The sequence below is a fragment of the Macaca thibetana genome, chromosome 1 (genome assembly GCF_024542745.1).
Source record: "Macaca thibetana thibetana isolate TM-01 chromosome 1, ASM2454274v1, whole genome shotgun sequence".
Taxonomy (NCBI): Eukaryota; Metazoa; Chordata; class Mammalia; order Primates; family Cercopithecidae; genus Macaca; species Macaca thibetana.
The window spans coordinates 31,139,911-31,167,577 of NC_065578.1; the positions used below are offsets into that span (position 1 = coordinate 31,139,911).

At 49.5% G+C, this 27,667-nt stretch overlaps 2 protein-coding genes across 2 annotated transcripts in view; both read left to right on the top strand.

Annotated features, from left to right (window-relative positions):
- CCDC28B (coiled-coil domain containing 28B) overlaps nt 1–27,667 on the top strand; it is a 52,156-nt gene that overhangs the window by 19,345 nt on the left and 5,144 nt on the right. The window lies entirely within an intron of this gene.
- Nucleotides 6,823–25,733, top strand: TXLNA (taxilin alpha). The gene is made up of 11 exons (XM_050795168.1): nt 6,823–6,943; nt 7,511–7,711; nt 8,442–8,777; nt 11,760–11,851; nt 15,196–15,366; nt 17,627–17,821; nt 19,863–19,982; nt 20,214–20,288; nt 20,768–20,860; nt 21,525–21,620; nt 22,369–25,733. Exons 2-11 carry the CDS (start codon nt 7,543–7,545, stop codon nt 22,660–22,662), a joined length of 1,641 nt encoding a protein of 546 aa, XP_050651125.1. The 5' UTR covers nt 6,823–6,943; nt 7,511–7,542; the 3' UTR covers nt 22,663–25,733.

The following is a 27,667-nucleotide window of genomic DNA, read 5'->3' on the forward strand; positions in this document are numbered from 1 at the left end:
AAGGCGGGGGGCAGAATCATTTTTTCACTTGGCCTGCTACCTCCATTACAAAACCATTCTCTTACAGTTGAAAAAAAAAAAAAAGCCCTCCCCCACCCAACCTCCTCCCATTGTTCTCATCCAAAGGGCAATTTAGTAGGATCTACTTTGTACATCTCAAGTAACAGTTAAGTCCCTGATATTGGGACCAGATTCTTAGTGTAAGACATACACATCCTGCTTGCCCAGCTGTTCCTCCAAAATCTGCTTTGGCTTCAGCTCCGGGTCCTGTACCAGATGGAAAATTTTTTTGGTTATCTGGTTGCTGCTTAAAGCCAGTTTTCCCTAAGAGCTCCAAAGGCTAAAGTCTACTGGGGGCAGAGTGTGAGGCTAGATTTCTCATCAGAGAAAAGTGGCCTCTAGGAGTTTTCATTTATGTCTTCTCCAGACCAGGTTTTGCTGTTATCTTCCTTTAATCAACGCTTTCAACCAACAGGTGAAGTTCTTCCAGCCCACAGAGTCAGTAATACCATCTTTTCTATCTCCCCCTTTCCTTTGGCCATGTAATGAAGCAAAATATTATTTATTTAGCCCAGACTTGAGAGCCACTGTTTGTGGGCAGTCTCCATCTAGATTCCAGACCCTGGCCTAAGCGAGCTAAGGCTCTCTGGTTATTGCCAGGATGGAGCCCCCCTACCCCAGTCTGCTGTAGGGAATACCCTAATTAGTTGAGGCATGCTTTTGGAATCCTGGCATGTTGGCATATGGCTGGTCTATCCTTTTTAAGATCTCTGGTTAGGGGTATCTAGATATGGATTAGGAGGGACAAGGAGCCCTTTTCTTGACTAATATGTTCAAATACTTTTTTGAACAGTGCCAGCCGCTCCAGGCATCCCACTCCCAAATCATCATCTTTAGTACTAACAGGGTCTCTGGTCTTAGAAGCCTGCCTTCAGATGCCAGCTGACCCCAGTGACTGCCTGGCCTTGGTGTTGGCTGCAACCTTCTGATAGAACCACATGGATTCCACCCACTGCTGGCCAGTCTTGTTACATGGGTCAGGGAACACAAATGGCACCCCCAGGGAGCAGGTGTTGACCTCAGTTTTCAGACACCCTTGGTGTTCCTCCTTACCTAGAGCCCATTAATCTACCCCATCAACTCTCTGCCATGAAAGCCATCTTCCAGGAGCCATGTTTTTTGGAGCCGAGCTGCACAGATTATAGCTGCTATTGTACTTAAATAAGGGAGAGGAAAAGAAGGTTCTCAGGCACAGACTTTCTATTTTTCTCAAGCCAAACCAGTTTAAAATGAAAACTGTCTAGCAGAATGAACTGTATTTCCATTTTTTCATGTCTACCCACCTTCCCCCCATACCCTAAAGTTGTACTTGTTTCAAGCAAACTAGAAGGAAAGGATAGGAAAGCCTGACACTACTAACCTCACCTCCCATACACCTCTTTGAAGGCCCCAGCTCTTTTGTTCAGGCCTCTCTTCTCCCCTATACTCACTCAGCTTGGTATCCATCATCTTGAGCATTCTTCAGGGGATTCATCTAGGGTTCAGATTCCAGACTCTCAGCTGAAGACAGGGAGCCAATTTCCCCAGGTCCTTGCAGGTAATCCAGGGACCCAGTAGGGAGAACAGGCTGGCTGGGGCATTAGGAATGTATGTACCTCTCTGCCTCCCTGGCAGCCTGGGGAGCGGTGGAGAGCTCGGTGCACTAAACCATGGTAAACATCTCCCTGATAGAACTACCCTTTAGTGAGTGTGAGACTGAGATATTGCTTAGAATAAATTTCTTCCATAGCCATTTAAGATTGCATGTTCTAGACCAACCTTGTCCAGTATGTTTTCTGTTTGAGCTTTTTCATTCTTTTGGTAAGCCAACAAGTTGAGAATTTGGCCCTACTGGGGTCCATGTAGTGGGCACTAGCTGCTCTTTGGCCAAGGCCTTCATAAATGATTCAGTCTCTCATTATCTGTCCTCTAGCCTCATACCCTGATTTAGACTGTGGCAAAGGAAGAATTTGAGGTCAAGACCAACCAAATCTGTGAATTCAAGCTGTTATTTTTTTCTCTGCAAGGGCACTTTGCTTCAGGTCTGGGCTACGTGCAGAACCTAAGCTGGCTGTGAGAGTTAGAAGAGGCACCATTACATGTTAGGCCCAGAACACCATGGGAAAAGGTTTATGTAGCATATCTTCAGTGGCCTGCCTAGCTGCTCCTGGGCCAGCCTGACTTCTGATGTCCACATAAGCTCATACCTAAACCCTGCTGCTGAACCCCAGCCCTGTTCTCTTGTAACTATTATATATGCCATGTCCTGGGGGGCATTGAAGGAAGTAAGCTCTCAGAGACCCTACCTCTGACTCAGAGCATGTCCTTAAAGAGTCCACATCTGGCCGGGCGTGATGGCACACGCCTGTAATCCCAGCACTTTGGGAGGCCGAGGTGGGCGGATCACAAGGTCAGGAGTTTGAGACCAGCCTGGCAACATAGTGAAACCTCATCTCTACTAAAAATACAAAAAATTAGCTGGGTGTGGTGGCAGACGCCTGTAATCCCAGCTACTTGGGAGGCTGAGGCAGGAGAATCACTTGAACCCAGAAGGGGGAGGTTGCAGTGAGCCAAGATTATGCAACTGCACTTCAGCTCGGGTGACAGTGCGAGACTCCGTCTCAAAAAAAAAAAAACACACATCTTCAGCTGGGCACGGTGGCTCATGCCTGTAATCCTAGCACTTTGGGAGGCCAAGGCAGGAGGATCACTTGAGGTCAGGAGTTCAAAACCAGCCTGGCCAACATAGTGAAACCCCGTCCCCACTTGAAAAAAAAAAAAAAAAAAAAAAAAAGCCGGGTGTGATGGTCGGCACCTGTGATCCCAGCTACGCGGGAGGCTGAGGCAGGAGAATCTTGAACCCAGGAGGCAGAGGTTGCAGTGAGCCAAGATTGCGTCAGCCTGGGTGACAGGGTGAGACTCTGTCTCAAAAAAAAAAAAAAGTCCACATCTTCATGAACCCTCAGACTCTGAAGCTGGGTGTCGGCTTTTTTAGCCAGCTTTTGTGGGAATTGCCTTTGACCTATTAAAGAAGGAAAGTGGGTAATGGAGTCCCAGCCACTCAAGAGACTGGATATCCCCCAAGAATGGCTTGAGTTACCAGCTATGGACCCTTGGAAGATGAATCTAATCCTTCTCACTGGTTTTTCTTTGCAAATTCATTTGCTTTTATTTTTCTAATAACTATAAACTCTATTTTCCATGTTCTCAGGGCCCCTGGGTAGACAGACACAGCTTGATTTCAGAGCATACGTAGGCCAAGAAACCATGGCATTGAGTGTGCTGAGTCCAGACAAATGTTATTTATATACACATCCAAATTTGAAGAGAAAATGTATTTCTTTAGGTTTCAAACACTGTAATAGATATAAAGCAAAAATAAAAACCTGTTGCAAAGTTCTAAATTGTCTTCTTTGGTTTGGAGTGACCCTAGACTGGATTTGGGGGAAGAGAATAAGGAGGTGTTTAAACTTGTAGCTTAACAGTGGAAATAAGAGTTGTACCAACCTGTACCTGCTGTAAAGTTTTTTTCATCGGCTTTATTGAAATATAATTGACACAATAAATTGTACATATTTAAAGTATGTACACTTTGATAAATTGAAACACATATGCACCCATAAAACAACCACAAGATAGTGAATATATCTATGATCTTCATAAGCCATAAGCTTCCTGCTTGAGAATCCCTCCTTTCTGCCCCACCTCCAGCAACCACTGATCTGTGGCTGTCACTGTAGTTCAGTTTGCATTTTCTAGAGTTTCTCTAAATGATTTTGACTTACTGTCATCAGCACTACTCTACAGCCCTTTGAACCCTTTTTTTTTTTAAACGGAGGTTTTTATTCTTGGCATCCAGGCTGGAGTGCAATGGCGTGACCTCGGTTCACTGCAACCTCTGCCTCCCGGGTTCAAGTGATTCTCCTGCCTCAGCCTCCCAAGTAGCTGGGATTACAGGCGCCCACCACCACGCCCAGCTAATTTTTGTATTTTTAGTAGAGACGGTTTCACCACGTTGGCCAGGCTGGTCTTGAACTCCTGATCTCAGGTGATCCGCCTGCCTCCGCCAAAGTGCTGGGATTACAGGCATGAGCCATCGTGCCTGGCCTGAACCTCTTAAGATCAAGTAATTCACAGACTCCTCCCTTCAGTTTAGATCAATTCCTAAAACATAGATGACAGACAAGCAGCCAGAAAGCTTATTGAACCCACAGGAAGGTTTTGCTTGGCAGAGTGTTTGAATTAGTTGCCAACTTTTTTTTTCTTTTTTTTTGAGACAGAGTCTCGCTCTGTCGCCCAGGCTGGAGTGCAGTGGCGCGATCTCGGCTCACTGCAAGCTCCGCCGCCCGGGTTCATGCCATTCTCCTGCCTCAGCCTCCCGAGTAGCTGGGACTACAGGTGCCCGCCACCATGCCCGGCTAATTTTTTGTATTTTTAGTAGAGACGGGGTTTCACCGTGTTAGCCAGGATGGTCTCGATCTCCCGACCTCGTGATCCGCCCGTCTCGGCCTCCCAAAGTGCTGGGATTACAGGCTTGAGCCACCGCGCCCGGCCAACATTTTTTAAAAAATCAAGAAATGTCTGTCTGGAAAAAGACTCTCATGAAGTATCCATTTTTAAAAAGAGGCCAAGCTCTTTGGCTCATGCCTGTAATCCCAACCCTTTGGGAGGCCAAGGCAGGAGGATCACTTGAGGCCAGGAGCTCAAGACCAGCCTGGGCAGCATAGTGAGACCTGTCTCTACAAAAAAATTTAAAAGCTGGCTGTGGTGGCACATACCTGTAGTCCTAGCTACTTGGGAGACTGGGGCAAGAGGATCACTTGAGTCCAGGTGGTCGAGTCTGCAGCGAGCTAGAATGATCACTGCACTCCAGCCCCAGCAGCCGAGTAAAACCTATCTACAAAAAAGAAAAATACTATCTGGCCCTACCCGGCCTGAGTTTCTGCTTGGTAACAATGTGCAAGAGCTGCTGTATTTTACTGCAATCACCACCTCTCTTAATCTGGCAGGTGCTAATATTGTTGCTATACATTGTTTATAGCAAAGGAGAAAGTAACTTGTTAACCCATGTTTCTGTCGAATATTCTTGCCTGTTCTCATTACCTAGCCGGCCCCTCTAGGCTATTGTTGGCCCTTCCACTACATCCTCTACCCTTCACCCCAGGCATACATTTTTATGTTCTTTATCTCACCTAGAACACCCTCTATATGAAAATGTATCAAGGCCTGATTTATATGGTGCCTCCTCAAGAGATTTCCAGAATGCTTTTCTAGAAATAATCAGGGCCTTGTTTCAGGACACGTAGATTCCAAATCTTTCTGAGCCTCAGTTCCATCATTATACTACAAGTTGAGTATCTCTTATCCAACATGCTTGGGACCAGAAGTGTTTCGAATTTGGGATTTTCTCAAACTTTACCGGTTGAGCTTCCCTAATCTGAAAATCTGAAATCCAAAATGCACTGCTCTGAAGTCTTTCACTGAGCCTTTGGGGGAAATATTTAACATCCTAACAGCCCTAAACCAACGCTCAATTAGTACAACAGTTTACAATCTTCTCTACCCACAGCCTGATGCGAGGCTCTGGGACTAGAATATTTAGCCAACAGTTCTTGCAAAATTAACTGACTTATAAGCAAATAGTAATTTCAACACCTCACTGCTAATGCTGTAACAGAACTCTGCAGACCTAGGGAGCAAGTACGGATTGCAGAGCACTGGGAAGGCTCTGAAGTGACCTTTGAACTGGGCCTCAAAAAATTTTGGGTTTGGCAAAAGCCAAACCTCTTAGGCTTCAAATTCTAGGCACAAGGATTGTTGGGTTTGACTTCATTATCCAGAAACAATGAGGATACAGAATTGTGATCTCACGTGTAGAGAATTGTGGGTTTTTTTTCTACTTTAACCCCAGTGAGACTTCCCGTAGAGTATGGGGTAGAGAAAAGGCTCATGAATATGCCTGAAGCCTGACTCAGCACCTTCCTGAGGAACTGACTGCCAAAACGGTAATGGAGAGGGGAAAATATGACCTACTTTCACAAGTTACCTTGACTGCCTCAGGGAAACCTGCTGTGGTAGTGTTTCTTCTGGGTAAAAGACAGGGTAGCCGAATAGTTACCTGGGTGCTGGTGTCAGACTTACGTTTTGAATCCCTGTTTTAACCACTCACTATCCATGTGACCTTGGACAAGTTACCTAACCTTTCTCTTACTGTCCTTTTCCGTAAAATGGGGATAACAGATAGTAGTTATTTCTATGAGTGGTTATGAGAACCAAGCTATTAGATACTGGGAAAGCACACAGTAAGCGTTCAAGGAACTGTTATTGTTATTAAAAGCCTCCTTCGGAAGGACATCGAGGCCCAGAGAGAGAAAAGAACGTCCAGCCACACAGCAAATCCGTGATGAAATTGGGACTGGAGTGTGGGTCTCCTGAGTCTCAGTTCAGGACTCTTATCCCTCTTCCCGAGTCCTCGGAGTTCCTGGATGGAGTCACATTTGTTCACGGCCAGGGAGGAAGGTTTGATGGAGGCCTGCAGGAAACAATAGCCAGGCGCAAACCCTTCGGGAGTTGAAACATAGCTTCTGCGAGATAGAAACAAGGTTGACGTGGGCACTCGTGCAGAATGACGGGCTCCTTTTGGACTCCGAGGACTACAGCCCCTTATGCACTTTGGGACTGCGGATAGCCCCTGCGTAGGGAGAAACGCGTAGACTTTTCCCTGCCCCGCCCTCCCGGCGCGCCCGCCTCCGAGGCCGCCCTCGCTTAGTCCTTCCCAGCAAGCTCCGCGCCGGCGCCGGCTATTGATTGGCTGAGGCGGGAGCAGGCGGCTCGCCGGCAGCGGTTACTCGGGGTTTCCGGTGCGAGGCCAGAGCTGGGGAAGCCGTCGGACGTCGGCGGTGAGGTACGTGCCGTGGCAGCCGTTGGGCGAGACTATTTGAGGGTGTGCGGGCCGGGATGTTCTCGGCCTGTGGGGAAATCACGCCAACTCCGCGCGTGGGCCGGCGGCCGGGACGGGGGGGGGGGGGGTGGCCTGTCGGGGGGGGGTGCGCATGCGCGGGCGTGCCTCGAGGCTGCAGGGCGCGCAGGGCGTGGGTGGCTGCGCGCGCGGGGGGCGCACGTGGGGCCTGAGGGGCGGGGGCGGCGCCGGCGCCGGGAGTCCCGCCACGTCAGTCTCCGGCCCTGGGCCAATCCCGGGCCCGGCCTGCCGCGAGGGGGCCGGTTGTGTAGAGAAGTGGCTCCAGGGAGAAAAGAGGCCTCTTCCCTCACCCGCTGCGGGAGCTGCGCCCCGAAAGCCTGTCCCGGCACGCCGGGCTCCCCTGACCCTCCAAGACCCGAGAGCCGTTGGCGCCCTCTGCCAGGGCCGGCCGGTCCGTTTAAGAAGCTTCGTGCGCCTGCTGTGGGGATTTTCTGATCCAGGCTGCGAAGAATTTCGAAGTCTGGAAAATAGCAACTGTGTTTGTTTCTAAAGGATCTTCTCCTGACCCAGCATCTCTCATCACAATGAAGAACCAAGACAAAAAGAACGGGGCTGCCAAACAGTCCAACCCAAAAAGCAGCCCGGGACAACCGGAAGCAGGACCCGAGGGAGCCCAGGAGCGGCCCAGCCAGGCGGCTCCTGCAGCAGAAGCAGAAGGTCCCGGCAGCAGCCAGGCTCCTCGGAAGCCGGAGGGTGTGTGCCAGCTCTGCGTTGCCAGCGGGCAGGGGGTGGAGCTGTGGGGCCGGCCTCGCTTCTGGACTTAGAGGCCGAAGCCAGGTTGTCCGGGAGGAGGGAATATAGAATGAGAGGACAGTGCTGGGGCCGCGGTCACCCCCGAATTCTGGCGAGTTGGCGGAGCCGCTCCCTCTAAGCACAGGAACAGAGTTCTGGAGAGAACCTCTAACGGGATTAAGTCAGGTGGCAGCCAAACGGGGCACCCAGTCAGGAAATCCAGGTCCGGTTTGAAACACCTCAGCCACTAGCAGCTAACTGCCCTTCCTGTTTGAGGCATTTCTAGAATGATCTGAATGGTAAAAAATGGTTTTGTGAGGGGGAAGGAGATGGACTAGAAGTTGCACCATGCCATCCCTGTGTGCTGATGCTTTACATACTTTTATGATCATAACAAACATGTTCGGGTGGTAGTGAGAAATAGTTGTGTCATTTTACAAGTAAACAGAAGTGAAGCTTAACTATATTATATTACTATAATTTCTTGATTCAAAAGATGTTTCGAATCTAAATTCTGACAGGAACTAGATTTGCTGAATAATACTCCATTCTTGCTTCTCAGTTTCCATAAAAAAAGAAAAGTTAGGCAACATTTAACTCAAACTGATGAGTTTGGCTGGACCTGAAAATTCCCAACCAGTGGTATAATTGTCTTGTTTCTCACTCTACCCCTCATCCTCTCCTGCTGTAGGGGCTCAAGCCAAAACGGCTCAGTCTGGGGCCCTTCGTGATGTCTCTGAGGAGCTGAGTCGCCAATTGGAAGACATACTGAACACATACTGTGTGGACACTAACCAGGGGGGGCCTGGCGAGGATGGGGCACAGGGTGAGCCAGCTGAACCCGAAGATGCAGAGAAGTCCCGGACCTATGTGGCAAGGAATGGGGAGCCTGAACCAACTCCAGTAGTCAATGGAGAGAAGGAACCCTCCAAGGGGGATCCAGGCACAGAAGAGATCCGGCAGAGTGATGAGGTCGGAGACCGAGACCACCGAAGGCCACAGGAGAAGAAAAAAGCCAAGGGTTTGGGTGAGCAGAGGGTGGCTCTTTGTGAGGCTGGTGAGGGGAGGGAGTTTGGACTTGACGTTCTCTGGACCAGTCTGTTCCGCCAGGATTCAAAGGAAAACGGTACTTCTCAGAACAGCAAGTCACTCTAGTGTAATCAAAGCCAGGGATGTGGGGGCCACGGCATAGAGAGATGCAGGGGTTCCCAGCACAAGGCCTTCTGGCTTTTGGAGCAACTGGGGGTTGGAATGGGACCTGTTCTCTCTTTGAGAAAATGGAGATGGGAGGCCAGGGTGGGCTCCTGTGCCAGCCAGTACTACCTGCTGTGTGATCTCGGGTGTGTCCCTTCTCCTCTCTGGGTCTTAGTTTATACTTCTCTTTACAGTAAGAAAATTAGACTAGGCTGGAGTTGAAAACCCAAATGTCTGCATAAGCTGGGCTGGCCATGGGGCCACATGAAGATGGAGGCTACTTTATCCAAAGACTTTACTGCTTCCTGATTAGTTGCTCTCAACTAGCCAACTGAGAGCAGACAAAACTGCAGGCTGGGTGCAGGCTTCTTTTATTTTTATTTATTTATTTATTTATTTTTTGAGACAGAGTCTCGCTCTGTCACCCAGGCTGAAGTGCAGTGGCACGATCTCGGCTCACTGCAAGATCTGCTTCTAGGTTCACACCAATCTCCTGGCTCAGCCTCCCAAGTAGCTGGAACTACAGGTGCCCACCACCACGCCCGGCTAATTTTTTTTTGTATTTTTAGTAGAGACGGGGTTTCACTGTGTTAGCCAGGATGGTCTCGATCTCCTGATCTCGTAATCCGCCTGCCTCAGCCTCCCAAAGTGTTGGGATTACAGGCGTGAGCCACCGTGCCCAGCCTTCTTTTATTTTTTTAATTATTTTTATTTTTTATTTTTTTTAAGAAAAGCCAGCAATGTAGAGTTATGTGAGAACTCTAGATTTTTTCATAGTTAGCAGCTAAAATGGTAAGAGCCAAACAAAACCCATCCGTGGGTTGGATTTGGCATGCCTGCCTGCGAATTACAGTCTCTCCATGCTGATCTCTTGGGCCCTTCTGTGAAGGCAGAGGGAAGGCTCCCTGACTCAGGCACAGGCAATGGGGAACGGGCAGTGACAGTTATTTTACAGCAGGGTATGTATGTTTGAGAGTCTAGGCCGGGCGCCGTGGCTCACACCTGTAATTGCAGCACCTGGGGAGGCCGAGGCGGATGGATCACCTGAGGGTCAGGAGATCGAGAACAGCCTGGCCAACATGATGAAACCCTGTCTCTACTAAAAATACAAAAATTAGCTGGGCATGGTGGCACACGCCTGTAATCTCAGCTACTTGGGAGGTTGAGGCAGGAGAATGGCTTGAACTCCGGAGGCAGAGGTTACAGTGAGCCAAGATCATGCCACTACACTCCAGCCTGGGCAACAAGAGTGAAACTCCGTCTCAAAAAAAAAAAAAAGAATCTAGAATCTAACTCGGGTGTCATTATGTCCATGTTTTATTCCTATTTCCCTCTCCCCTTTTGTATCATCCTACTTTAAAGAAGAACTTTAAAAAATCTCATGGCCGGGCACGGTGGCTCATGCCTGTAATCCCAGCACTTTGGGAGGCTGAGGCGGGTGGATCATGAGGTCAGGAGTTCGAGACCATCCTGGCTTACACGGTGAAACCCCGTCTCTACTAAAAATACAAAAAAGTAGCCGAGCGTGGTGGCGGGCACCTGTAGTCCCAGCTACTCGGGAGGCTGAGGCAGGAGAATGGCGTGAACCCGGGAGGTGGAGTTTGTAGTGATACAAGATCGCACCACTGCATACCAGCCTGGGTGACAGAGCGAGGCTCTCTCAAAAAAAAAAAAAATCTTAGGGACGGCTAGGCACAGTGGCTCACACCTGTAACCCCAGCACTTTGGGAGGCCAAGGCGGGCAGATCATGAGGTCAGGAGTTCGAGACCAGCCTGGCCAACATGGTGAAACCCCATTTCTACTAAAGATAAAAAAAAACTAGCTGGGCATGGTGGCATGTGCCTGTAATGCCAGCTACTCAGGAGGCTGAGGCAGGAGAATCACTTGAACTCAGGAGGCAGAGGTTGCAGTGAGCTGAGATCATGCCATTGCACTCCAGCCTGGGTGACAAGGTGAGACTCCGTCTCAAAAAAAAAAAAAGAAAAAATTTTAGGGTCACATATATGGAAAGTATCTTCATTTTTTTTTTTTTTTTAGTTCATTTATTTTTTTAGACGGGGGTCTCGCTCTGTCACCAAGCTGGAGTGCGGTGGCACGATCTCCGCCTCCCTGCAACCTCTGTTTCCCAGGTTCAAGTGATTCTCCTACCTCAGTTTCCTGAGTAACTGGGACTACAGGCACCCCCCTACCACGCCTTGCTAATTTTTTTGTGTGTATTTTTAGTAGAGACGGGGTTTCATCATGTTAGCATGGTCTCGATCTCTTGACCTCATGATCCACCTCGGCCTCCCAAATGCTGGGATTACAGGCGTGAGCCACCGCACCTGGCTGAAAGTATCTTCATTTTAAAGTTCACTGTTTGGCTACTCTGTTGACAAGAGTTTAGTCAAGGAGGCTAAGACATCTATTCCTTTTTGGATCCTACCTCTATCAGGAGGGTGAGCCTTCCTTGCATTGAAACTGTATGAAACAGTCGCCCTGAATTCATAAGTGGGAAATCTTTTGTCTGTTGGTAGAGCAGGCAGTTTTTTTACCCTGCCAGTGGTGTCCACTAAGGAGATTTCAGTAGGGTACAGTCGTTCATTTGATAAGCATTTGTTGAACATATTCTCTGTGATGGTACTATGGACAATACTGGGGCTACAGTGAGGGCAGGATTGAGTTGGTCCCTATAGTAAGGAAGGAGCTAATTAACAAGCAAAATATAAAGTGTGATGGGGAGGGCTATCTTCAGCACTCATGATGAGTGTGAGCCCAGGCCTGGAGGGGACCCCTGGAGAAGGGAGTACATGTCTTTGCTCCTGTGCTTTGCAGGGAAGGAGATCACGTTGCTGATGCAGACATTGAATACTCTGAGTACCCCAGAGGAGAAGCTGGCCGCTCTGTGCAAGAAGTATGCTGAACTGGTCAGTTCCCCCCTCCGCGGGCACCTTCCCTGCCTTGGGAAAATCAGCATGCCACCTGGTATAGGGTTGGGGGTGCAGAGGCAGGTAGGTGGCTTAATTTCTGTTCAGCTTTCTCTGAAATATCTGTTAAATGGGGAATCACTCTCAGCGAGCCTCTTCAGGGCTGTGCAGCAAGAGTTTGAGAAACTGCATATTCCTTGAAAGAAATTTCTCAAAGAATGATTCCAAGGTGGTAGAGCCCTTGTTCCTGGCCTGAGTCCAAGACACCTTGTGATCTTGATGCATCTTCCTCAAATACAGATGCATAGAGCCATTATCACAGTAAATAAAACTAATGCTAGTCACTTGGTACTTTTTCCTTTTACTTCAGAGCAGTCTTCTTGTCACTGCCTCCTCATATTCCCCATGACATTGACTTTTTACAGAAACCAGACTGGCTGTCCTGTAGGATGCCCCCTTCTAGCTTTGTCATCTGTGGTAGCATTTTACTTCTTTACCTCCTAGTGCCTGTAAGTGAAGTAGAAGCTCTAAAGCTTGATCCAATTCAGCTTCAAGTTTTTGACAAGAATTCTTCATAAGTAGTACTCTGTACTTCATGTTCCATCGCAATAAATGCAAAGCATGCTCTTCCCACTCTGTTGTAACATTGTTCAGTGGGTTGAGGGTGGGGCAGCCAGATTCTTCCATCATCAGGTCCCCTGTCAGAATTTGAACTAACAGATTTATCTATTGATGGTCACAGCCTAAGTATGTATGTATGTATGTATTTATTTATTTATTTTGACACGGAGTCTCGCTCTGTTGCCCAGGCTGGAGTGCAGTGGCACGATCTCGGCTCAGTGCAAGCTCCACCTCCCGGGTTCACGCCATTCTCCTGCCTCAGCCTCCGGAGTAACTGGGACTGCAAGCACCCGCCACCATGCCCAGCTTTTTTTTTTTTTTTTTTTTTTTTTTTTTTTTTTTTAGAGACAGGCTTTCACCGTGTTAGCCAGGATGGTCTCAATCTCCTGATCTCGTGATCTGCCTGCCTCGGCCTCCCAAAGTGCTGGGATTACAGGCGTGAGCCACCGCACCCAGCCTATTTATTTATTTATTTAGAGATGGAGTCTTGCTCTGTCACCAGGCTAGAGTGCAGTGGCATGGTCTTGACTCACTGCAACCTCCACCTCCCAGGTTCAAGCGGTTCTCCTGCTGCAGCCTCCCGAGTAGCTGGAATTACAGGCGCACGCCACCACGCCTGGCTAAATTTTGTATATTTCAGTAGAGACAGGGTTGACCATGTTGGCCAGGATGGTCTCAATCTCTTGACCTCGTGATCTGCCCGTCTCGGCCTCCCAAAGTGCTGGGATACAGGCGTGAGCTACTGCGCCCAGCCTCTAAGTATTTAAAATTAATTAATTCATTCCACACACATTTATTAATATTTTCCTGTAGGGAACTTTACTTATCTGTAAAATGGGGAATGTCATACCTGCCTAATGACATTCTTGTAAGGATTAAATAAAAGGTGTAAGGAAGATAAGCACCCTTTTAGAGTGATCCAGCCAGGGGAAAATTGCTGATGCAAGAGAGGAAATGAGTTGTTGGAGTGGTGGTGTGAGTAGAGGAGGGGACCTGAGGCCCAGTGCCTAAGAAGGGGGCTTGGCTGTGGTAACCATATGGCTAGGTCTGTGTGACTGGAGGAGAAGATGGGGCAGGTGTACTGGCAGATGTGGAGCTTCTGCCCCTGATTCTCTGGTTTCTTCTGTGTTTTGAGATTTGATGAGGACGATGAATAGTTGTCTGGAAGGAGAGGAGTGTGAATAGCATGTGCATTGTGTTGAGATTGCTGCTTTTCCTGAAATTGGTGGCCGTGAATTTAAAGTGAGACTCTTCAAGTAGGGTTGTTTCAGTACTGGTGTAAAGCAGGAAGGTGCTTTACTAGGGTTGCAGTATTACTGGGGAAGGGCCAAGAGAGTTGAGGGTGTAAGAAATCTAAGCCAGGTAATAAGGTAAGTGGTTATTTTAAAGGAGAGTGGAAGGATGGTTGAGTCAATGGATTGGAGGTCCTTATAGGGTAGGAGATTTTCTGAGGATCACAGATATTGATTGGAATGAGCTAAAAAGATAGGTGATGGTAGTCCTGGCCTGGGGTGCTGGAAATTGAGATAGTGGGTGTGCTGTCTGGTAGTGACAAAGTCTAGATCTGCGCTGTCCAAGATAAATTCGTCTCTAGCTAATTGACATGTGGCCAGTCTGAATTTGAACGTGCTGTAAATGTAAGATAGACATCAGATTTTGAAGACTTAAGCAAAAACAAAGAATATAAAACATCTCACTTCTTTTTTTGTTAGATAGTGTCTCAGTCACCCAGGCTGGAATACAGTGGCGTGATGTCCTGCTCCTAGGTTCAAACGATTCTCCTGCCTCACAGCCTCCCAAGTAGCTGGGATTACAGGCATGTGCCACCAAACTGGCTGCTTTTTTGTATTTTTTTTAGTAGAAACGGGGTTTCACCGTGTTGGCCAGGCTGGTCTTGAACTCCTGACCTCAAGTGATCTGCCTGCCTCGGCCTCCCAAAGTGCTGGGATTACAGGTGTGAGCCACCGCTCCCGGCCTCCCTTTTTTACATTGATTCCATGTTGAAATTGTAATGTTTTGGATATTGGGTTACAATAAATATATTACTAAAATTAATTTCACCTGTTTTTTACCTTTTCAGTGTGGCCAGTAGAATATTTTTAATTATTTATGTGGTTTGCATTATATTTCTGTTGTATAGGCCTGGATAGGGTCATGGGAGGGGAACTGAGCTGGAGAAAGGAGTGAGTTTGTGGAAGAACTGAAGGACTGGGAGACCAGGGAGTCAGAAGGATTATCTGTTGATACTGAAGTGGCCACAAATGAGAAAAGTAATTGTGCTGGGGAGAGTGCTGATGAACCCAGTGCTAACGTTTTGAAGGAATGTAAGGGAGCAATGGGGGTCTGTTAATAGGCACAAGGTAGGGTAGCAGGTGGTCTCATCCTTGGGCATGAGTGTCCAGCAAGTTGGGGAAATGCAACAGCTTGAAGTGGCTCTAGTGGCCCAGCGTCAGAGCTGGAATAGGAATTGGCATCTGCTGGCTGCGTGGCCCCTGCTTGCCCTAGTGAGTGTCCATTTCTCTGTCCCTATGGTGGAGGCTTCGGGGTTAGTGTGAGTTCATGGGAGGAGTGTGTAAGCAACAGCACAGCATCAGCCCATGAGAGCACTCCTGGTCTGAAACGGTGCGGTTCAGGGCAGCTCAGGAGAGCCTAGACCCGAATAGTGATCCCCACCAGGAAGGCCTCACAGGATGCTCACCTGCCCTCCCTATCCCTGTCCCCAGCTGGAGGAGCACCGGAACTCACAGAAGCAGATGAAGCTCCTGCAGAAGAAGCAGAGCCAGCTGGTGCAAGAGAAGGACCATCTGCGTGGTGAGCACAGTAAGGCCGTCCTGGCCCGTAGCAAGCTTGAGAGCCTATGCCGTGAGCTGCAGCGGCACAACCGCTCCCTCAAGGTAGGCCTGGGCCCCCTGGAACAGGTGACTCTGATTTCCTTGACTTCCACTTAATGTTTCTTTCATGGGCTTTCCTCTTAAAAAGTAATGGAGGCTAGGCCTGGGTGCAGTGGCCCACATAAGTGATTAAAAATCTTCTGGCCACGCTAAAAAGTAAAAAGAAACAGGTGAAATTAATTTTAGTAATATATTTAACCCAACATCCAAAACATTACAATTTCCACATGGAATCAGTGTAAAAAAGCAAGGCTGGGCGTGGTGGCTTACGCCTATAATCGCAACACTTTGGGAGGCTGAGGTGGATGGATCACTTGAGGCCAGGAGTTTGGGACCAACCTGGAAAAAGAAACCCCATTCTACTAAAAATACAAAAAATAGCCAGTGTGCTGGCACATGCCTATAATCCCAGCTACTTAGATGGCTGAGGCACGAGAATTGCTTGCACCCGAGAGGCTGAGGTTGCAGTGAGCCAAGATTGCACCACTGCATTACAGCCTGGGCAACAGAGTGAGACTTGGTGTCAAAAAAAAAAAAAAAAAAAAAAAAAAAAGTGCAGACTTGTGGCATAGAAATACACTTTCTCGGCCGGGCGTGGTGGCTCACACCTATAATCCCAGCACTTTGGGAGGCCGAGGCGGGTGGATCACGAGGTCAGGAGATGGAGACCATCCTGGCTAACACAGTGAAACCCCGTCTCTACCGAAAATAAAAAAAAAAAATTAGCCGGGCGTGGTGATGGGCGCCTGTAGTCCCAGCTACTCAGGAGGCTGAGGCAGGAGAATGGTGTGAACCTGGGAGGCGGAGCTTGCAGTGAGCCGAGATCGTGCCACTGCTCTCCAGCCTGACTCCGTCTCAAAAAAAGCAAGACTCCGTCTCAAAAAAAAAAAAAGAAATACACTTTCTCAATAATACCTTACGTTAGAGAATGCTGCTTATAACCATTTGACATGTATTAGTTAAGGTGAAGGATAAAGTACTAAGAGAATCCATAATGCACTGGCGTCAGTATTTCTTAATGAAATGGCAGTCCCCTGGTAAGTGGAGGAGGCCTGGCTCTGACAAGCAGCTCTTGTCCCAGAGGTTGGTCAGTCAGGAACCTGGGTCCTTCCCATGTTCTGCTGCTTCTATGGTGAGGTCAGTCTGTGGTTACAGCAACTTTAAATACAGCTTTCTAACTTTCCTTTTTATATGTAAAATCTTACCTGTAGTTTCTGGAATGAAATTATTATACATGTACCATTTCGTAAGTTATGCCTTTTTTCACTTTACATAACGTTTTTCCCTATCAGTATGTGTAGGGCTATTTTCTCATCATACGGATATATCAGTGCCCTAGTTAAAGCATTTGAGGTTGTTTACAATTTTTCATTATTACATATAGAACTATAGTGAAAATTCTTGTTATATTTATCACTGGTCAGTTATATAGAACTTATCTGTAGGATAAGTCATGGAAGTGAAATGGCTAGGTCACAGTATATGCAGATTTTTCATTTTAATAGATTTTGCTGGATTGCCTTCCAGTAAGGGGGCAGTGTGCCTGCCACATCAAAAGTGTTGAGTGCCTAATTCTACACAACTTCGCAAACCCTGGGTGTTACTAAATTTTAACAGCTTGGTCTCTGGGGGTACAGAGGGGACAAATGCACATTAATCTGAAATCTGGAAGAATAGGCCTTAGGAGATCCGACTTGCTTCAGAACGGCACTTACATGTGTGCATGTGTGCCTGCATTTTTTCTTTTTTTTTGGGGGGGGGGGGGACAAAGTGTTGCTCTGTGGCCCATCGCCCAGGTGGGAGTGCAGTGGCGCAATCTTGGCTCACCACATCCTCCGCCTCCCAGGTTCAAACGACTTCTCTGCCTCAGCCTCACAAGCAGCTGGGACCACAGGTGCACGCCATCACGCCCAGCTAATTTTTGTATTTTTAGTAGAGACGAGTTTCACCAATATTGGCAAGGCTGGTCTCGAACTCCTGACCTCGTGATCCACCCACCTCAGCCTCCCAAAGTGCTGGGATTACAGGCGTGAGCCACCGCGCCTGCCATGTACCTGCATTTTTGTAGGGGGAGAATCTCACTTGATGTCACCTGATATACAGGGGGGTCCATTGGAACCCGCATTGCACAACATCCTGGAGCCTGGCTACTCCTCACTTTGGGAGCAGGGAGGGCTGTTGGCAGAGACCATCTGTGGACTAGCTGGGGGACCCTTGTGAGGTAGCAGTGGATGATGGTTCTAGGGCTGACTTCTCTGCCCAGGAAGAAGGTGTGCAGCGGGCCCGGGAGGAGGAGGAGAAGCGCAAGGAGGTGACCTCACACTTCCAGGTGACACTGAATGACATTCAGCTACAGATGGAACAGCACAATGAGCGCAACTCCAAGCTGCGCCAAGAGAACATGGAGCTGGCTGAGAGGCTCAAGAAGCTGATTGAGCAGTATGAGCTGCGAGAGGAGGTAAGGGTATCACAAACAGCAATCATGGCCCAGAAATTGTGAGGTTTTTGAGTGTGTGCTAGGCACTGGGACAGTACCTTTTCAGGCTTCGTCCCATTCTTTCTTCCTCCTCCTCCTCCTTCTCTTTGGGAGGAGAGTAATGTTATTCCTCATAGATAAAGAACAGGTGGGGAGAAGAGACTGACAGCCACACAGCCCCACGTCCACAGTGCCTTATCCCAAACGACTAGGCCAGGTATCTTTTGGAATTAGAACTATCCACATTTTAGAATGGAGGCACATATGTGGACTGTGTGTTATATAGCACCCTCAGCAGGGCCTTGGGGAAGCCAGACATGTTAATGTTTATGCAGTAGAACTTCCAAATACTCACCTAGATTATGGGCTTACAATGATGCAGGTCAAGTTTGGCTGCCAGCTTATGACAATTTCCATTTTCAGAGCTTTGTAGAATTTGGAATTGCAGGGGAGGGGCTGTGCCTGTGATCAGTGATGGACTCCAGAGACTGTGTCCACTGATTCCTTGCTGCTCCTGCCACTTAAAAGGCAGGATTATCAGGCCTGCGTGGTGGCTCATGCCTGTAATCCCAACACTTTGGGAGGCCAGAGCGGGTGGATCACCTCAGGTCAGGAGTTCAACACCAGCCTGGGCAATGTGGTGAAACCCTGTCTCTACTAAAACTACAAAAAAATTAGCCAGGTATGGTGGTGCACGCCTGTAGTCCCAGCTACTCGGGAGGCTGAGGTAGGAGAATTGCTTGAACCCAGGAGGCAGAGGTTGCAATGACCTGAGATTGTGCTACTGCACTCTAGCCTGGGTGACACACCAAGACTCTGTCTCAAAAAAAAAAGCATGTCATTCCCTTTGTCACTGTTGGCTGCCACGCCAGGCACTTGAATCTTTGGGTCTTCCATCCAGTCACCTGGCTGTTGTGGGCGCGTTCTCATCATGAGAAGGGAGACCTGGAGCCCCCTTACAGGGCTGGCAGAGGACCTGCTCTGGAATAGGCCCTTTCCTAGCCCCTGGGGTGTGGCAGTGGTGAGATGGGCAAGATTTGCCCTCTTAGGTTCATAGGCCAGTGTGATGATCGTGTGTGCAGGACCTAGAGGGCACTCCCCTGACCCACCCCTTTCCTTGCCGGACTTCATCCTCTGGGAACAAAGCAGCTTGTTTGGTTTGAGGGGAGTTGGTTTGGTTCTTATCCCTCAGCACTGAGACATAGAGGCTTCCTGGGCCACTATAGTGAGACACGAACTTCAAGAATCTGAATACCCCCGTTTTCTCTCCCCACCAAGGCAGAAAAGGATTTAGTATTACCTGTGGAGAAGGAGTTGCAGGACTACCAGGCCCTGCTGCTTTGCATTTACAGCCCTCCCCAGATAGACACAAGCACTCTCATCATACCCAAACTGGACTTACCTGCAAGGCTCCTTCCCTTCCCCATCCAAAAAAATGGAGTTATTTTCCCTTATTTCAGCAAGTCCAGTTGATTTTACCTTTGAAGTAGCACCTGAATCCTTCACCTTCTCTCCATCCCTTCTCTCTCACCTGACATAAGTCCCCAGTGCTCCTCCAGTAGGCAGGACAGCCATTCCTTGGGGATGCACATGTCTAGTCTTTGCCTAGATATGGCAAGTCTTTGCCTACTGAGCTAGGCTGTCATGTTCTTAGAAGCATTGTTTTTGCCCATTCTTCCCATTTACAAGAGAATCAGGGACACAGAAGTGAGGGCTTCCAACCCCATAGGTGATCAATCCTGGGGTCAGAGATTTGAGTGTGTTTATTGCTTGGCTTCTTGGGAGCAGATTCCATCCACAAACCATGTACTTACCAAAGTCTGACTCACTGGGAGAGAAACGAGGTGAGCTTGGAAAGATGACCTTCCAGAGACTTGGGGCCCATGTTGTGTGGTACACATGGGAGTCCAGCATATCAGATTGAGATGGGGGGCTGGGCAAAGTGCCCTGGTCTTTGGCTGTGGGGCCACCCTGAGAAAAGGAGCTCCTGACAAGCTGACGGCTCCCACCATCTTTGCTGCAGCATATCGACAAAGTCTTCAAACACAAGGACCTACAACAGCAGCTGGTGGATGCCAAGCTCCAGCAGGCCCAGGAGATGCTAAAGGAGGCAGAAGAGCGGCACCAACGGGAGAAGGATTTTGTGAGGCTTAGGCCCCAGGGTTGGGATGGGGGTGTGGGAGGAGGCAGGTTGGGCTGTGGCTCAGTTCATAGCCGGGTTATATGGGAGAAGTTGTCTGGCCAGACCAGGCACAGATTCCTTGAGTATCAGTCTGAGAGCAGGAAACCTTGGTGGGTTTGGTGCTTGTGGCTAAAAACCAAACATAGCCCCTGGGGGCTTCTGACAGGATCTGGGGTTCTGTCTTGGAAATAGCTCCTGAAAGAGGCAGTAGAGTCCCAGAGGATGTGTGAGCTGATGAAGCAGCAAGAGACCCACCTGAAGCAACAGGTGAGAGCATATAACCTGACCCTGTGCCTTCAAGGTCCCCTCACTGGGCCCCATCCTGGGGGTAGTGAAATGGGACCCTCATTCTAGGACTGGCTGTGTACTGGCTGCTATGAGACCTTGGTTGAGCCTTTGTTCTCTCCGGACCTGCACAGTACCTATATGGTGGTGACCAGGTAGTTAGGTGGGCTCAGAGGATTTCATTTGTAGCTCAGAAATGTTGTATTGCTTTTCAGGAGGTGGGAACAGAAGAGTTTGAAAATCAACATAAAGGCAAAATAAAAGTCACCCTAAGTCTCCTACTTTCCAGGCTTAGCATTTTGGATTATATCCTTCCAAATATATAGCTTTGCTTTGTTTTAAGGAAAAATAGTATCTCAATAGAATTACTGGGTCAGAGAGTCAAGGACAGGTCTGAGTGTGTTGACCAGAGTGCCTCCCAGAGAAACCCAATCTTATCTGTGGGCTGCTTTCTCCCCCAGCTTGCCTTATACACAGAGAAGTTTGAGGAGTTCCAGAACACACTTTCCAAAAGCAGCGAGGTGTTCACCACATTCAAGCAGGAGATGGAAAAGGTAACTGTGGTCCAGGCCACGCATGGCTCCTGGAGCATAAGCTGCTTCATTCAAAATGGTTGGGCCTGCCTTCAGGAAGCTCCCATCTGGGGTGTCTCAAGGGTGGGGCTGTTAGGAGAGTTCACAGCCTTTCCCCTCTCGAGGCAGTATCAGTGGTGTGTATACCCTCCAGGTTGTCCCGGGGAATGGGGCAGCCATTTCTTTTTTTTGTTTGTTTGTTTTGAGATGGAGTCTCGCCCTGTTTCACTGGCTGGAGTGCAGTGGCACGATCTCAGCTCATTTCAGCCTTTGTCCCCCGTGTTAAAGTGATTCTCCTGCCTCAGCCTCCTGAGTAGCTGGAATTACAGGCACGTGCCACCATGCCTGGCCTTTTTTTTTTTTTTTTTTTTTGGTATTTTTAGTAGAGACAGGGTTTCACCATGTTGGCCAGGGTGGTCTTGAACTCTTGGCCTCAAGTGATCCGCCCACCCTGGCCTCCCAAAGTGCTGGGATTCTGGCCCCTTACCATTTCTTGTTGTTAGTGGTGGACACTTGTGACTTCTGGTGGTAAGGTGGCACAGAGGGCATTGACTGCACCCTGTAATCAGTCAGTCCCCACCTTGGAGACACAGGTGCACAGAAAGGCCGGCTCTGACCATTTCCTTCTGTCTGTCACATAACCTAGATGACTAAGAAGATCAAGAAGCTGGAGAAAGAAACCACGATGTACCGGTCCCGGTGGGAGAGCAGCAACAAGGCCCTCCTTGAGATGGCTGAGGAGGTGGGCTGTCTGTGATCTGCAGCCAGGGTGGGGGTGTGCACTTAGCGCATATCAGGCCCTTTCTTGTGTGTTCTACCCATCAGTGACACAGCTAGCATGAGGTAGAGGTGAGATTTGCACACATTGTCCAAGTCCAAAGTTAATGCTGTTCTCTCCCCATGGGAGATGGTGAGCCCAGTGGTAGGTCTCCAGTGGGAGTGAAGGGAGCAAATGGAAGAAAGGAATAAAAGAGCAGAAAAAACAGGGGTGCCAGTGATGTGCCTGGTTTACATGTAAAGCAGCCCAGGTAATTTGTGATTTCATGGCTTCTAATGTAGAAGAAAGGAACTAACACTGATGGAGCAGCAACGACAAGCCAGACCTTGCTGAATGTTTTTGGGTTTGTCTTTTTTTTTTTTTGCTGCTGAATGTTTTTAGGTACGTGGTTCATTGAACCTTCTCTTGAGATCCGAGGATGGTATTAGTAGTCCTGTTTTACAGATGAGACAGGCTCAAAAGCCAAGTCCTTTGCCAAGGTCATGTGGTAGATAAATGGAGGAATATGTTATCTCCAAGCCGTGCCCCTTTTCTGCACCACACTGCCCCACCTGACAGTCCAGTCATGGCTTCAACCAGGACTGTTTCCTAGAGGGGGCCAGCTTCGGACTCAGTCTGCTCCCAGCCTTGTTAAAAGTGTTTGTCACCAAGTAGTGATGGTAAGTGGGAGGTTGATGGGGCATGGCACTGAAGGTCTCATTTCTCTCCCTAGAAAACAGTCCGGGATAAAGAACTGGAGGGCCTGCAGGTAAAAATCCAACGGCTGGAGAAGCTGTGCCGGGCGCTGCAGACAGAGCGCAATGACCTGAACAAGAGGGTACAGGACCTGAGTGCTGGTGGCCAGGGCTCCCTCACTGACAGTGGCCCTGAAAGGAGGCCAGAGGGGCCTGGGGCTCAAGCACCCAGCTCCCCCAGGGTCACAGAAGCGCCTTGCTACCCAGGAGCACCGAGCACAGAAGCATCAGGCCAGACTGGGCCTCAAGAGCCCACCTCTGCCAGAGCCTAGAGAGCCTGGTGCTGGGGCATGCTGGGAAGGGAGCGGCAGCCCAGCCAGGCCTGGCCCATAAAAAGCTCCCATGCTGAGCAGCCCATTGCTGAAGCCAGGATGTTCTGACCTGGCTGGCATCTGACACTTGCAATTTTGGATTTTGTGGGTCAGTTTTAAGTACATATGGCATATTGCAAGGCCTAATGCATTTATACCTATAAGTGTACAGTGGGCTTGCATTGGGGATAGGGGTGTGTACAGATGAAGTCAGTGGCTCCTCTGTCAGCTGAAGAGTCTTGAGAGGGGCTGTCATCTGTAGCTGCCATCACAGTGAGTTGGCAGGACAAGTGACTTGAGCATTTCTCTGCCTGACTTGAGGCTCAGACCCCTCCTTGCCCTTCAGAGCTCAAGACAAGTGATACACCCAGGTCTTGACTGCATTTCTTTTGTGAGTAGGGCTTGCTTGGGCAGCTCAGGCCCTCCGAGCTGCTCTGGAGGCTCCTTTGATTCTCTGGACCTGGAAAAGGTGTCCCTAGGCAGAGACCTGGCAGGGCGCTCAGAGCTGGTGATTTCCTGCCTAGGATAAGGGACCTGGAGAATGTTTCTGTGTGGGACGATGTGCTGGTCAGGAGCCCCTTGGGCATCACTTCCCCTGCCCTTTGGTAGTGCCAGGACCAGGCCAATGATGCTTCTCAGTAGCCTTATCATTCACAGGTGCCTCTCTAGCCTGAACAAATGATTGACAAGAGATCACCCAAAGGATTATTTCTGAAGGTCTTTTTTTCTTTTTCTTTTTCTTTTTTTTTCTTTTTTTGCACATGACAGTGTTTGTATTGAGGATCTTCCAAGGAAGAGGGGTGCTGTAGCAGTGGTGCCTGGGTACCTGGCCTCCAGTGTCCCACCTCCTTCACCACCCTGCTTGGCTCCTTTGCCATCTTGGTGCTGAGGTTTCCTGTTTGGTGAGATCAGGTTGTTTGTTGTAAAAGAAAGGAAAGGGCTTCTGATGGCTTTGCCACAAGCTTACCTGTGGGTTTTAGTCCTGAGAGGCCACCACCAGTTCCCATCAGCACTATCTCCATGCAGCAGTTGCTGGGCCCCAGGTCCAGCTGCCTCGTTGGCTTCATGGATTTTTCTGCTTCCTGCCCCCACCCCCACATGTGCAATCCTCAAGATTCGTCCTGATTCCATTTCCTGGCACCTCCCTGCCTGTCCTTGGGGATTCCACTTCTTCCTGTGTGGGAGCCCATAGCTGTTGTCTAACAGGTAAGAAATGAAGTTGAACTATTGACTGGGCCCTAGAAATCCATAAAATGGCTGCAGACAGTTGTTTCTGTGTCCTGTTCTCCCCCTACCCCAGTACATAACTGCTATGTACTGTGTACAGCCATTCTATATGCTGAATGTTCTGCTGTTGCAAACTCGCCAGGGTATTAGCCAGTGTTTGTGCAAAGCAGTTTTCTGGGACAGTAGAATGACTCAGACCAAGATGGATAGGATGGTTAGGGCTTTGCTTCTTGCTGTTTTTCTTTGAAGCTAGTTCATTGTCCTGCAGGTCCCTTCATCTTCCATACCTAGCCCACTCTTTTAGCCCTTACCTTAAATCTCTCAGATAAGTTGGTTCACAAAGAATGTTAAGTACTGAATCATGTGTGACTGATACCAGAGATGGTAAATGAATGGCACACCATTTCTCTTTCTCTTGCCCCAGGGCAGGTACCACTGATCTGCATCAGAGTTGCCTGCTATTCTCTGGTATATCCTTCACATCTAGGTGCCCTCAAGCAGCTGTGTGAGTGTTGAGATCTTTGCCGTCACTGGCTGAGATACTGCTGTCCTGTGAAGTGTTTCCCATGATCTTTTTCTTCCCCTTTGAATCCCTGTATCTGGAGTAGTCCTTGCCTCTTCCTGCTCCAGTAGGGCCTTTTCCCTACCCCAGCCCCTGTGCCAGGCTAAGCTGGTACAAGAGCAGCCAACCCCACAGAGTGTTTGCTAGGCAAGAGAGGTGCAGGGAAGAGGCAGAGGTATGTACCTTCCCCCTTGAAGAGAGGGGAAAGGCCTACAGTGGCCCACATAATTGCCTGACTCACTTCAGCTACCTCTTAAAGCCCGTGGAGGGACTGGAGCTGCTGGATCCCAGTGTGGTGGTGTGGGAGGCCACAGTGAACAGTGGCCCCAGCTGGGTTTCCCAGGTCAGGAATGTGGGCCCCAGGCAAGGTGCAGCCTTTGCTCACAGCTCCATCCATGTCTAGACCTTCAGGCCAGTCTGCAGATGTGGGTCCCTACCTTTTTCTTCCTTTCCATTGACCAAATCATAACCAATCACTACAGCTGCTCTGCTTCTGCTTTCCAAAGTAGCCCAGGTGCTGGGCCAGATGCAGGGGAGGTGCCTATCCATGAGTGAAGGCCAGTGCCTTCCTCAGCCGGGTGGGTCCCACACTTGTGACCTCAGTTTTAGGACCAAGAGCTGTGTTGGTTTCTTAGATTGCTAGCTTTTCCTCCAGGGGACCACAGCAGGTGAAGCTCAGAGCCATTGGCTCTGCTAACAGTAAGTTGTTTTCAGGGCCTTGTCCAGCTGAGAGCTTCATGTCCACCAGATTCTGAGAGGTGTCAGCAGCACTTTTTTTTTAAATTTGTTGTTTGTTTTCCATGAGGTTTTTGGACCATGGGCTGAGGTCAGGCACTTTCTGTAGGAGAATGTTATTTCTGTAAAGATGGTTATTTAACCCTCCTCCACCCCATCATGGCGGCCCTGAGGGCTGACCCGGAGGCCAGTGGAGCTGCCTGGTGTCCACGGGGGAGGGCCAAGGCCTGCTGAGCTGATTCTCCAGCTGCTGCCCCAGCCCTTCCATCTTGCAGAGCACAGAGGTGGTCACCCCAGGGACAGCCAGGCACCTGCTCCTCTTACCCTTCTTGGGGGAAGGGGGCTGCCTTCTGTCCCTGTAACTGCTTACCTTATGGCCCAGCCCGGCCACTCAGACTTGTTTGAAGCTGCACTGGCAGCTTTTTTGTCTCCTTTTGGTATTCACAACAGCCAGGGACTTCATTTTGATGTATTTTAAACCACATTAAATAAAGAGTCTGTTGCCTTACTTTTTTCTCTCCTGACCTGTGTGTTCCTTTGATGCCTCTGGATCCGATCCATTCAGCCCCTTCCATCATCACTGACTTGTCCGGTTCTGCTGCAGAGTGGCCATGGTGGTGCCCTGGTATCTTGCATGTTCCACAGTGCCTTCAAGCAGTCGCCACAGCCTCAGGACTGGCACATTCACTTGAGCTGCCTGAGTGGAGCCTTTGGGTAAAGTTGGCAGGACTCTTGCATCAGAGAGGATCACACACACAAATGAAAGTTTTCCCTGATCTGGGGGCTCACAGGCTAGTGAAGGGAAAAGGTACTTTTAGGTATAGACAGGTCAATGGTGTTGAGAGCAGAGAGGAGGCCCCTGCCCCCTTCAGCAAGGGGAGGGGGTGATACCTGGAATGGCCTGAACCAAAGGGCAGGGAGATGAATGTCATTTAGTGATGAAATGGTATAGCTGGGAAGCAGGTGCATGGGACGGGGAGAAGGGGTGAGGCTGGGCCCAGAGTCTGGGTACCAGGTTAAGGAATGTGGGCTAGATCCAGAGGGTGGGGGATGGGGGTGGCAACTGAAGGTGTTTCAGTAGGAAATTGATAGGCTCCAGGAGTAAAGCAAAAGGCATGGAGCCAGGCATAGGCCAGTGGAGGCCCAGGTTAAGAGGGGTGGACACTCATCACTGCTGTTTGGGTCTGTGCTATGGGTAGGCTCCTATAGCCCTGGCCTGCCCAAAGGAATGCACAGGGGCCTCTTAATTGTATGCATTCCTTAAGGAGAGCACATTCTTTGTTCAGTTTTTACACCCCTCATTTACCCACCTCAAGCCTGGGACTCCTATATGGGAGATATTCTGCTGGTGGCCTCACCCAGCACCCTGTTCTCTCTGGGTCCTGGGTTGGTCTGGCATAAAGGATGATACGTGCTGAATGCCCAGGAAATGGCAGAGACAACCCACATGCCCTTCCCTCCAGGCGTCCATAAATAGATCTGTCCACACTGGCTGTGACAGTCCCAGCAGAGCCTCTGACCCTTCTAGCTGGGTCCTGATACATGTTTTCTGTGCTGGCCATGTTATTTCCAGTCGCAGATCCTCTGGAGGGTTAGGCGGGTGCCGCCCCAACTCTTGGAGATTCCAAGCAAAGCAGCTCTGATAAGGAGGTTTCTGACCCCCCAGTGAAGCAGCTGAGGATGGGAACCAGAGGGGTGCTCCCTCTGCCAGCAGCATTACCATTACCATTACTCTAGCAGCTCCAGTGGGGAAGGAGAGGGATTTCCGTTGTCCCCGGTCTGGCCCCCTGGTTATTGAAAAAGTTCAGAATTACTCTCTCCCCTTGTGGAGTGGTCTGAGTGTTGGGAGTACCCAGGAAGAAGCCCTGAGCAGGTGCCCTCAGGAGCAGTGCCTATGGCTCCCCACATCAGCCAGAGACGCAACCCAGGGAAGCCACTCCTGCCCAGGGATGGGGAAGGCAGGCTGGGTGGCTGTGTGCACTGCCCTGGGCCAGCTCACTTGAGCCTGCTGAGCCGCCTAGCCAAACATGAGCCTCTCTCCTGTTGCATCAGATGCTGCTCTGGGGACCTGCGCCAGGAGCCTCTGCCAGGGCTTTAAATAGCTGCCCCCATTGATCCGGCTGCAGGCAGCAGAAGCCACACTGGGTCAGCCTCCATCAAGCGCTCAGGTTTCCCTGAGGACTGGAGTCAAGTGCCAGGGAATCGTGTGGTCTTCCCTATGACCTGGTGCTCCCCTCACCTGTCTCCGGGGCCTGGAGGGTGGGGAGGACTCTTGTCACTTCATCTGCAGCAAAATACAGCCCCCACCACCTACCAGAGAAAACTGTCTGGCATTGTAGGGAGAGGGGGTTTGCCTTCAAAAGACTGTTGCTTACTTTCAGTAGAATGGGGAATGACACTGATATCTTCCTTAAGGGTGGTTACAGGGATGAAATGTACGTA